Below are 12,811 nucleotides of genomic sequence, written 5' to 3'. Positions count from 1 at the left end.
CTTTTTACTGATAAAGAAAATGAGGCTCAGAGAGGTTAAAGAGTCTGCCCAAGGTCTCTCGGCTAGCAAGTGCTGAAGACAAAATTCAATATCCGGTCTTGTTGTTCTTGTTAGCTGCTGTCAAGTCAGCCCCCAATTCATGGCAACTCCCCACACAATGAAAATCCTGGTGGTGTAGTGGTTAAGAGCTATGGCTGCTAACCAAAAGGTCAGCAGTTCGAATCCACCAGCCACCCCTCGGAAACCCTATAGGACAGTTCTACTCTGTCCTACAGGGTTGCTATGAGTCAGAATTGACTCGATGGCCATGGGTACAGTACGGGCCACACACAATGGGACAAGATGCCCAGTCCTGCACTATCCCCATGCATGGTTGTGAAGTGGACCTTTGTGATCCACAGAGTTTTCATTAGCTGACGTTTGGAAGTAGATCACTAGGCCTTTCTTCCTAGTCTGTCTAGTCTGAAAGCTCCAGTGAATCCCGTTCAGCACCAAAACAACACACAAGCCTCCCTGACAGACAGGTGGTAGCTGCACATGAGATGCACCAGGCAGAAACTGAACATGGGTCTCCCACATGCAAGGCAAGAATTCTACCACTGAACCACCGTTGCCCCCCAACCCCAGGTCTTACAGACACCAAAACCTAGCTTCCTCACATTTTACCACACTGTCCCATGAGGATGAAGCAATGAAAGAAAGTGTCTCTTTCTGAAGATCAAAGAGGAAAGAAATATGAAATGATAAGAACTTTGTAAAAAAAAAAAATTACCCAGTTATAGTTCTTGAGCCCCAGAGAAAAGAACGTTGCCAACAGGCCAAGAGTCACATAGAAAACTCCAGGGCTAAGAAAGCAGCTTTCATAGGCTTCTCTGAATGGCAGGGAGGAGAATGAGGATGCTAGAGAGGGGAACTTTTTAAAGCACTAGCTAATAATAATAACAATAATAATAATGGCTCTTTCTTTTAGATTGAGTTTATTATGGCAGGAATCATGTCTGTCCTTCTTCCCTCCCTCCTTTCCTTCCTTTATTTATTTTAAGGGCCCAGTACTGTGTTTTGCACACAGTAGACTCTTATGAAAATTTTAAACTTAGCTGATTAATTAAAGCCATGATGGAGCCCCTAAAAAAAAAATACTTAGGAATAAATCTAACCAGGGATGTAAAAGACCTATACAAAGAAAACAACAAAACACTACTGCAAGAAACCAAAAGAGATCTACATGAATGGAAAAACATACCTTGCTCATGGATAGGTAGACTCAACAGTGTGAAAATGTCAATTATACTCAAAACAATCTACAATTATAATGCAATCCCCATCCAAATACAAACAGCATTCTTCAAAGAGAAGGAAAAGCTAATCATTAACTTTATATGAAAAAGGAAGAGGCCCTGGAGAAGGAAAGCATTACTGAAGAAGAACAAAGTAGGGGGCCTCACACTACCTGACCTTAAAAAAAAAAAAAAAAAAAAAATTACCTGACCTTAGAACCTACTAAACAGACACAGTAGTTAAAACAGCCTGTGTTGTTACAAGGACAGACTCATTGACCAATGGAACAGAATCAAGAATCCAGATGTAAATCCATCTACCTACAGCCATCTGATCTTTGGCAATGGCCCAAAAACCCATCAAATGGGGAAAAGACAATCTTTTCAACAAATGGTGCTGGCAAAAATGGATGTCCATCTTTAAACAAAATGAAACAGGATCCATACCTCACACCATACACAAAAATTAATTCAAAATGGATCAAAGGCCTAAATATAAAACCAAAAACTATAAAGATCATGGAATAAAAAATAGGGTCAACAGTAAAGGCCCTAATATATAGCATAAACAGATACAAAGCATAATTAATGATACACAAACATTAGAAGATAGGTTAGATTATTGGAAACTTATAAAAATTAAACACTTAAGCTCATCAAAAGAATTCACCAAAAGAGTAAAAAGAGAACCTACAGACTGGGAAAAAAATTTTGGCTATGACAAATCTGACAAAGGTCTAATCTCTCAAATCTACAGGAAAATCCAACACCTCTACAACAAAAAGACAAATAATCCAAATAAAAAATGGGAAAAGAATATGAACAGACACTTGACCAAAGAAGACATTCTGGTGGCTAACAGACACATGAGGAAATGCTTATGATCGCTAGCTATTAGAGAAATGCAAATGAAAATACAATGAAATACCATCTCACCCTGACATTAGTGACATGAATAAAAAGAAAAACAAAAAATAACAAATGTTGGAGAAGTTATGGGGATATTGGAACTCTTATGCACTGCTGGTGGAAATGCAAAATAATACAGCTATTTTGGAAAATGATATGGCTGTGATAGTTAAGAGTGTGTGTCAATTTGGCTGGGCCATGATTCTCAGTGTTTATATGTGATCACTCCAATGATGGGATCTGCTGTGAGTAGCCAATCAGTTGAAAGGGAGTTTCCTTGGGGGTATGGCCTGCATCTGAATATAAGCAGACATTCTGGCTTTTTGCTCACTCTGGGTCCTGTGGCTGCCTCCTGTTCATCTGACCTCTGGTTCTTGGGACTTGAGCTATCAGCCTATCTGCCAATCTTGGGATCTGTCAATCTTTACAGCCTGTGAGAGGAGCCCCACTCTCCAACCTGCCAATCTTGGGTTCAAAAGCCCCTGCAGCTATGTGAATCAGGAGAAGCCTTGTGGCCTTGCCTCCCAATCTTGGGATTCGTTGATATTCACAGCCTGTGAGCAAGAGCCCTGCTTTCTGACCTACTGATCTTGGGTTTGCCAGCTCCTGCGATTACATGAATCAGGAGAAGCTTCTATCCTAATCCACAGACTTGAGACTTCCAGCGTCTACAATCGCATGAGCCATTTCTCTGATATAAATATCTCTGTATATATATTTATACACTTTACTGGTTTTAATTCTCTAGATGACCCAGCCTAAAACAATGGTGCTTTCTAAAAAAGCTAGAAATAGAAATACCATACGATCCAGCTATCCCACTCCTAGGAATATATCCTAGAGAAATAGGAGCCATCACACGAATAGACATATGCACACTCACGTTAACTGCACCATTATTCACAACAGCAAAAAGATGGAAACAATCTAAGTGTCCATCGACAGATGAATGGATAAACAAACTATGGTACATACACACAATGGAATACTATGCAACCATAAAGAACAATGATGAATCTCAAAACATCTCACAACATGGATGAATCTGGAGGGCATTATGCTGAGTGAAATAAGTCAATCACAACAAACGATAAATACTGTATGAGGCCACTATTATAAAAACACATGAGAATGTTCCCACACAGAAAGAAACAATCTTTGATGGTTACAAGAGAGGGGAGGGGTAGGGAAGGAAAAACACTAACTAGATAGTAGATAAGTGATAACTTTGGTGAAGGGTAAGACAGTATACAATACCAGGGAAGTCAGCACAACCTGACCAGGGTAAAGTCATAGAAGCTTCACAGACACATCCAAATGCCCTGAGGGACAGAGTTACTGGGCTGAGGGTTGAGGGTTGAGGGTTTCAGGGGACATCTAGCTTAACTGACATAACGTAGCCTGTAAAGAAAATGTTCTACATCCGACTGTGGTGAGTAGTGTCTGGGGTCTTAAAAGCCTGCGATCAGCCACCTAAGATACTTCTACTGGTCACATCCCTGCTGAAGCAAAGGAGAATGAAGAAAAACAAAGGAAAGATTAGTCTGAAGGACTAAGGGACCACAATACCACAAACTCCACCAGACTGCGTTCAGAACAACTAGATGGTGACTGGTTAACACAGCCAACTACTCTGGCAAGGATCACAATAGAAGGTCCTGGACAGAGTAGGAGAAGAATGTAGAACAAAATTTGAATTCACACACACAAAAAAAGGCTTGCTGGTCTGCCAGAGACTGGAGAAATCCCGAGAATATGCCCCCTGGACACCCTTTTAACTCAGTACTGAAGTTACTCCTGAGGTTCACCCTTCAGCCAAAGATTAGACAGGCCTATATGGCCAACAATGACACACGTGAGGAATGTGCTTCATAGTTCAGTTATGTATACAAGACTAATGGGCTCACCAGCCCAAAAGCAAAGAGAAGGCAAGAAGGGACAGGAAAACTGGAAAAATGGAAACAGGGAACCAGGGGTGGAGAAGGAGAGAATGTTGGCACATCGCGGGGTTGGTAACCAATATCAGTAAACAATTTGTGTATTAGCTGTTTAATGAGAAATTAATTTGCTTTGTAAACTTTCACCTAAAGCACAATTTAAAAAAAAAAAAAAAGGACTATATATGGAATAGCTGGTCCTGAGAGCTTCTCCCACTCCATTCCTATACCCTTAAAAAAAAAAAAATACCCTTACATCAAAGCAATTACAGGTGCTAAATTGGAGCTCAGGCAAAAGCTGCAGAACTGCTGCCTTCCTACCCACAACCACATGCCCTTCTGCAAAGCCCTACAGTCAGCATGTTCCAGCACATTCACAGAGCTCAGTGTCAGCCCCTCTCAGCCCTGATACTCGCTAGAGAAAGAGATCCACCAACGGCAGGAAAAACCCACAATGGTCACCTATGGGGTTGATCACTAAACACTAGAAGAAATCCAAAAGTCAAGAGGAAAGATTTGAGAAGGGTCACAAGGGAATTTTCTGGAGTGAGGAAACTATTCTATAGCTTAACTGTGGTAGTAGTTATATAATTATACTATTCTCAAAACTCACCGAACTACATCCAAGTAGGGTGAATTTTACTGTATATAAATTATGCCTCAATAAGCCTGAATTAGGAAAAAAAAAAAAAAAAAAGCACAAACCATGAAAGGGATGAAGTGAAGAAGGCTACAGCTGTTGACATGACTTGGCTTGCAGTAGTCTTGTACAGTTTGCTCATTTTTCTAATGGCACAGAGTAGTGACAAATGAAAAGGCTGGCTCCATCACAGCAAAGGCATTAAGCTAAGTTAACCCGCTGATAAACAGGAGGAAGAGAACATCCCAAAGTAAACCAAGTATATACCAGGTACCAGGCATTGCAAGGGACCTTATTTATTTAACTGCCAACACAGCAGATATCTCTACCTAGGGGATGCCCCTCATCTCCCTAGGTAGAACCGGCCAGGGGTGTCTTACTCACATCAACCTGGGATGCAACCCTGGTGTCCCATAAATGTAAACGAGCCATCATCAAAACAGAAACAAAAGAGGCTTCTATAGAAAAAGGAAAAATCAGAAAACAAGAAAGGGTTACAGGAAATTAAAAATAACAGTTGCTAAAAAGTTTTTACGTGTAGGAAAAGGGCTGGAAAATAAAATCAAGGGAATCTGTCAGAATGTTGAACAAAACAAAGGAAATAAAAAAATATGAAAGATAAGTTAAAATCACACTGGATCAGTATAAGAAATCCTACACCCACCTAACAGAAGTACCACAAGGAGGAAAAGAAAAAAGGCACAAAATAAAATTAAAAAAAGTATATTAATGCTGTGACGGAAGGGTGCACTAGATGACCTGTGGGGTCTGTTCTAAGGTTCTTCTGGGTGGTATGGTTCCCTGATGTAATTAGGATGTATTTACACATTTGGGAGCTGTTCTTTTTACTGTCCACTTTGTGCCCAAGGAAGATGAGATGGATTGGGTGGTGGGGTGGGGGGGTGGGTACTCCTCACCCGTTGCCACACTGCCTAGGGGGCTGGGCTGAGTGCAAACTGAGCTAGGACCCCAGGGAACTGACTACCGGAGTCTGACACAGCAGCAAATTAGAAACCAGATCCCAGAGTAACAGAGACGTCTTTACTAGATGATCAGCGATGTCATCATGAACTCCTGAATCAAGGAAGGGATGAGGTATTACACCACATAGCTAATGGATTGGCTTAAGCAGAGTAATGCTTCCAAGCATTACTCGGAAGAAAAATCTGGCAGTGAGATATGAAAGGGGTTAGGGAAAACTGTGTTTAAGACAGCAAGACAAAAAAGCAAGGAAAAGGGCATAATTTTCCAGTTGTTGTTGTTGTTAAGTGCCATCATGTCAGTTCCAACTCATAACGACCCTTTTGACAACAGAGCGAAACCCTGCCTGGTTCTATGCCATCCTCACAATTGTTGTTACATTTGAGTCCATTGTTGCAACCACTGTGTCAATCCACCTCGTCGAGGATCTTTCTCTTTTCACTGACCCTCTACTTTACCAAGGATGGTGTCCTTCTCCAGGGACTCGTCCCTCCTAATAACATTTCCAAAGCACGTGAGATGAAGTCTTGCCATCCTCGCTTCTAAGGAGCATTCTAGCTGTGCTTCTTCCAAGACAGAATTGTTTGTTCTTCTGGCAGTCCACAGTATATTCAATATTCTTCACCAACATCATAAATTCAAAGGCATGAATTCTTCTTCAGTCTTCCTTATTCACTGTCCAGCTCTTGCATACATATGAGGGGATTGAAAATATCCTGGTTTGGGTCAGGAGCACCTCAGTCCTCAAAGGGACATCTTTGCTTTTGAACACTTTAAAGATGTCTTTTGCAGCAGATTTGCCCAATGCAATACGTTGTTTGATTTCTTGACTGCTGCTTCCATGGGTGTTGATTGTGGATCCAAGTAAAACAAAATCCTTGACAACTTCAACCTTTTCCCTGTTTATCATGATGTTGCTTATTGGTCCAGTTGTGAGGATTTTTGTTTTCTTTATGTTGAGGTGTAATCCATACTGAAGGCTGTAGTCTTTGGTCTTCATCAGTAAGTGCTTCAACTCCTCTTCATTTTCACTAAGCAAGGTTATGTCATCTGCATCTGGTAGTTGTTAGTGAGTCTTCTTCCAATCCTGATGCCACATCCTTCATATAGTCTCTCTTGGTCTACATACAGGTTCCTCATGAGCACAATTAAGTGTTCTGGAATTCCCTTTCTTTGCAATGTTATTCATAATTTGTTATGTTCCATACAGTCAAATGTCTTTGCATAGTCAATAAAACACAAGTAAACATGTTTCTGGTATTCTCTGCTTTCAGCCAAGATCCGTCTGACATCAGCAATAATATTACCCATTCCACGTTCTCTTTTGAATCTGGCTTGAATTTCTGGCAGTTCCCTGTTGATGTACTGCTTCAACCATTTTTGAATGATCTTCAGCAAAATTTTACTTGTGTGTGATATTAGTGATATTGTTTGATAATTTCTACATTCCGTTGGATCACCTTTCTTTGGAATGGCCACAAATATGGACCTCTTCCAGTTAATTGACCAGGTAGCTGTCCTCCAAATTTCTTGGCATAGATAAGTGAGCACCTCCAGAGCTGCATCCCTTTGTTGGGCCTTCCATCAATTCCTGGAGACTTGTTTTTCACCAATGCCTCCAGTGCAGCTTGGACTTCTTCCTTCTGTACCATCAGTTCCTGATCATATGCTACCTCCTGAAATGATTGAATTTTCAGTACCCCTTCCCATTTACCTTGAACATTCAGAAACTTCTGGAAATTAGTCTAAGTGAAAGAAAGGGGCTCTTGACTGGACAATCAAAACAGTAATATTGCTACATTCTTCATTTTTGCTCCTGAACATATTTGGCTAGAGAGCAGGGGCAGGGATCTTGGCACCTCATTGTGCCTTTTAACATCTGTAAATCATATCATTTTTTAAAACTTTTTCAAAGTTCTTTATCTGCAACCTCATTTGCATCTGTGAGGTATACAGGGAATATACAGCTATTCCCATTTTGCAGAGAAGGAACCAGTTCAAGGAGGCAGAGTATTCACCCCGGGTTTCACTGCCAGCCCCTGTTCCCTTGCCAATGCACAGTGACAAAATAAAAATACCTGGATACCCTGTTCATGTCTGGCTTTTTGCAAGAGACACAGCTCTAAGGTGAATAGTTAACAGCCTCTTTCCTTTTGACATAGAGAGTCCAGTTTGTAACAGATAACACATGTGGATGCTGACTCAGCAAATGGAAAAGCAAGCCCAAGTAAAGTAGCAAGGGGCTATTCACTGAGCAACCTGCGCTGAGAAGCAGGTGGGAGGACAGGAGGAAAAGGGAACTGCAGATAAGATATCAGCAAGGAAGAGAAGAAGGAAGAGGATTCAGAGCAGTCATCCAGGGTACCAAGCCCTGTGTTAAAAGCAGCGATCAAATGTCCTGAACTTGGGTACCCAGAAACTGACTCTGGGGTGACCTAGACAGAATTACCTCCTTCAGAAGCTTTCAAAGGAACCAAACAAAATAAATCAATAAGACCAAACTGGTTGCCTTTGAGGTGATTCCAACCTGTGGTGACCCCATGTGTGCAGAGTAGAACTCTGTTCCATAGGGTTTTCAAAGTTGTGATCTTTCTGAAGCAGACTGCCAGGCCATTCTTCTGAGGTGCTGCTGGGTGGGTTCAAACTGCCAACCTAACTGAGTGCTTAACCATTTTCACCACCCAGGAGCCCAGGAGGAACCAAGCAGAAGCCAAATAACAATGACAATGACTCGCTGCATTCAACCTACTAATGCAGAGAAGAGTCTCTAGTGGGTGGCAGGCTGGTCTTGCTCAGATTTTCTTATCATATATTTTTCTGGGTCTGGCTGTGAACCCCCTTCTTTAACAAGATAACCAGGACCGCCCCAACAAACCCTTGTGGTCTGGCTGCAGAGCTCCCATACTTCCCAGGCGGCTCATTCTCCCACATTCCCCATCCCATGAGTGATACCACCAACGTCTCAACCAGAAGCCTGGATTCATGTTCTCCCTCAGCCCCAAATAACCAATCAGTCATTGAGTTGAAAGTAACTCTTAAATCTCACTTGAATCTTCCTTATGCCCCTTTTCACTGCCCTAGTTCAAGTCCTTATTTCTTACCTGGACTCGCGGTAGCCTTCTAACTATGCTCTCTGCCTCCAGTCTTGCTCTACCAGCTAAAATGCCCATCTGACCATGTCAATGCCCTGATTAAAATCTTTCAATGTCTTTCCAAAGAGTAGGAAAATCTTAATGATCTGACTCCTGCCTCCAGTCTTACTTCTGCAAATCCCAATCGTACCCTATGCAGATCCTCTAATGTTCCATGCGTTTTTATCTACAACATTCCTACCTCATCTTTCAAGACTTGTTCAGAGTATCACCTCCTCCAGGAGGCTCTCCAAGCCTCCATCTCCACCTCAAATGGTTTCGACGCCCCTCCTTTGTACTTGAATAACACATTGGGTGAACGTCATGGCAGAACATACCATACTTTTTTTAAACTATCCATTTAATATCCTGTACTTGGACTGGAGCCCTGGAGGTACAATGGTTAAGAGTGCAGCTATTAATCAAAAGGTCAGCAGCTTGAATCCACCAGCTGCTCCTTGGAAACCCTATGGGGCAGTTCTACTGTGTCCTGTAGAGTGGCTATAAGTCACAATCAACTAGACGGCAACAGGTTCAACAGGTTTATACTTGGACTATGATCCACTGAGGACACAAATTAAATGTCTCTTGCACTAGGCATGTTATTTTTCACGTCAAAGACCCTCAGTGAACCACAGGATGAAGCAAATATAAGATCAAAGTAAGTAAACAGAACACTGTCTACCAAGATGCCTTTACCCAAGGCCAGGGCTCTTGCCTCCAGCTTTGCACTAGAGGCAACTGTCTAAGCATCAGTGCTTGCCAAAATCCAGATGAAAAGTCCAGACTGAAGCTATTTACTGCATAGTTCTAGGCCAAGGGTTCTACTAGAACTTACATACTTTGATGTTAAAAGCTCAGTAAACAATCGTAAGACATAATTACCCTTTTAAGGAGCAAGCCAGGCAATTCCTCTTCAGTAACACACTCCTCTGGAACCTTCAGCATGACGAAGAATGTTTTGTTTGATGATAATTCAAGTATTTCATTTTCATCTTCATCGATGTAAGTAGCTAAAGAGCATGGGGGTGGAAATAGAAATTAAGGTTATGTAAACACACACATAAAATAAGAAACTCATTTATTCTGATGACTGCTACACTTAAACAGAGAGAGACACATGTGTGACAAATACATCCTGGACACCGTAACAAGCATAAACAGAAATGCTTTCTCCTTTCAGGAAAACTGGGCACAGACAGCGGTTTGCCTCCACCAGGATGAAAGTTGTGTTTGTTTGGTTTATGCTTTAAAAAATCTCAGATTCCAATACATACAGGATAGGGCAGGAAGGACATGAACTTCCTTGTTAAACTGAGCCTGCAGTTAGTAATATACACACAGGTGTCGAAAGCAGGTGCTGGGAGACAGTATGGAGGTGAACAATGGGTGGTGGGGGGCAAATACGGGACCCAGTAACCTCACTGCATCACCTTCCAGTTCTGTGCCATCAAAGACCCATGAGGAGGCAGTGGCATTGTGGAACTTACAGAGGTAAGACTGTGAACCCAGGTTCCTGAAATCTCCCGGGGAGACCTGGCAGGGATGTGAACTCATTCCTCAGGAGTGTGTCCCAATGGGGAGGGATGTTGACACACTCTGTTTGCAGAAGGGAAACCAGAGACTCAGAGCCCCAGGGGGTGCAGGAATTAAATTCTCGGAAAGAGGGTTCTCTGTTGCTGCTTGTGTTGTAATGACTGCCAGCTCATTGATTTCTAAGAAGGCAGAGTGAAGGAGAAAAAACACACAAAGCTGGGAGCCAGGAGGTAGAAGCTGGCACCAGTGGTATAAGGAATGGAGCCCAGGCCCCACACCAGCTTCACTGGCTGGGCCACACAGGGCACCTCACTGGCCCTGAGAAAGGCGTGGGTGGGCAGAGCCAGGTGCTCGCATGGCACAGACCTTTCTTTCAAATCCCATGCTCCAAACATCACAGCAATCAGCCTCTTTTACTGGACTTTGAAAAGGTCATACAAGAATAAATTTAGTGTTTATGGTGAAAGGCAGGTGAAAACAAGTAAGACTCCTAGTGCTAATTCCATGAGAAATCTGGAAATGTGAGGCATTAGAAGAAAGGGATGTGCAGAAAAGAGTGAATATAGAGACCTGAGACCGCTAGCCTTAGAAAGACCTGCTTGCAAGGGCCGCCTGGTGTTTGGGAACCTGGATTTCCAGAGGCTTCCCACCACCCCCTCGTAAAAATGTACCTCAGATGTTTGTACGAACCAAGTGGTTTATGGTAGCCACCTGCCTTCCTTCTAGGAGTCTGTAGTATTGGTACATGCTAGGCAGATGCTGCCTCTGTGACTAGCTCCGGTAAAAACCCTGGGCACTGAGTCTCTAACGAACTTCCCTAGTAGACAACATTTCACGCGTGTTGTCACAGCTGGCTGCCAGAGGAATTAAATGCATCCCTGTGAGAGGACTCTTGGAAGCTTGCACCTGGTCTCCTCTGGACTTCACCCCACGGCCTTTTCCCTTTGCTGGTCTTGCTTTGTATCTTTTCACTGTAGTTAATCATAGCTGTGAGTATGACAATATGCTGAGTCCTCTGAGTTCTCCTAGGGAATCATTAAACTGGGGGTGGCCTTGGGGACCTCCAGCACAGAGAATTTTCCTGCATCCTCATTTGGTGTAAGTCCTCACATCATTCTGTCTGATCATAAGAGTTTTACCCTCATTACAGAAAACTTGCAAAGTATAGGAAATTGTTGCCAAGCAAAAAAGAAAAAAAATGAACAATTCTTCAATCAAGAGGACCCCCTGTTGCCACATATACACATTTATATGATATATTCGAGGTCTTCATAATTAGGTAATTTGCGCCCTGCTTTTTGTCATGGCTGCTGTTTATTTCTCTTGAGTATTTTGCTGCTGTTCTTTAAAATATCAAAAACCAATCCCCAAGTACTTGAAATGCCTTGCCAAGATTATGTTAACGGCTGCATAACGCTCATAATAGGCTCACCCATTTTCCCACACCCAACACTCAGTCTTGTCAGTTTTCAACGGTTTTGACTGAAGTGGCAACGTATACCTCTGTGCCCTGCACCCCCCAGCACAGATTACCACAGCAGGCATCCAGGCCTCAGAAAGGAACAGAGATGCCAGAAGGTGCATATGGGATTCAAATAACTGCTAACGTCCAGGGCACCAAGAAGAGATGCCAAGTTTGAAAAGCAACCGACCTGTACTTAGTGTGTATTTTCCAAATAACAAATGTGTGCAAAGATATAGCAACTAGTTGTGTTTACTAAAATAATAACAACAACAACAATAATAGGCTTAGTCAGTCAGGAGCGTTTTCATTCCACTAATGAGAATTAATCTGGGCACACTTTCCATGTAGCTAAATTATGTTTTTTAAAAAAATACAAGGTCCACTGGAGGAAAATGAGAACAGCTCTTCAACTGAAGTATAAGGAATGAGGCTGGAGGGGGAGGCCTTAAATACCAGCTGTCATTCAGCAGGTGACAGAGAGTGGCACTGATGCAAGGTTAATGTAGTGGTGATGCATGGGATGAAATGGAACGGGGAGAGACTGGAGGCAGAGAGGCCATTGGGCGTAAGACTACGAAAGACCAATTTTTGCTGACAGCAGTAGGAACAGGCAGGAAGGGGTGAACAAGAAAGCCTAGGAAAGTGGCAACAAAGCTGGCTTTAAAGTTAGCCAGAACTAGTTGGAACCCAAGCTCCACTATTTATTAGCCATGTGAACTTGAACAAGTCATGTAAGTCTCTGAGGCTATTTCTTGAAAAGAAATATTAACATCTACGTTGTAGGTAATGGTAAAGATGAGAAACAACACACGTAACACACCCAACATATGCCTTGACCAATGTAGGTACTCGATGAGGAAAGTTGCTATTAAGACGCTACCAAAGAATGATTAACAAGACTTGGTAATTAGATAGGGGAGAGAAGAAGAAATCAA

General features: G+C 42.3%; 1 protein-coding gene across 1 annotated transcript in view; it reads right to left on the bottom strand.

Annotated features, from left to right (window-relative positions):
• C1H3orf52 (chromosome 1 C3orf52 homolog) overlaps positions 1-12,811 on the bottom strand; it is a 48,136-nt gene that overhangs the window by 13,635 nt on the left and 21,690 nt on the right. The window contains exon 4 of the mRNA XM_049852883.1: positions 9,761-9,888. Coding sequence (XP_049708840.1) covers positions 9,761-9,888 — 128 coding nt within the window. The remainder of the gene's footprint in view (positions 1-9,760; positions 9,889-12,811) is intronic.

The sequence above is a fragment of the Elephas maximus genome, chromosome 1 (assembly GCF_024166365.1).
Source record: "Elephas maximus indicus isolate mEleMax1 chromosome 1, mEleMax1 primary haplotype, whole genome shotgun sequence".
Taxonomy (NCBI): domain Eukaryota; kingdom Metazoa; phylum Chordata; class Mammalia; order Proboscidea; family Elephantidae; genus Elephas; species Elephas maximus.
Note: the sequence above shows the minus strand (reverse complement) of the source record. Positions and strands in the feature narration are given on the sequence as shown.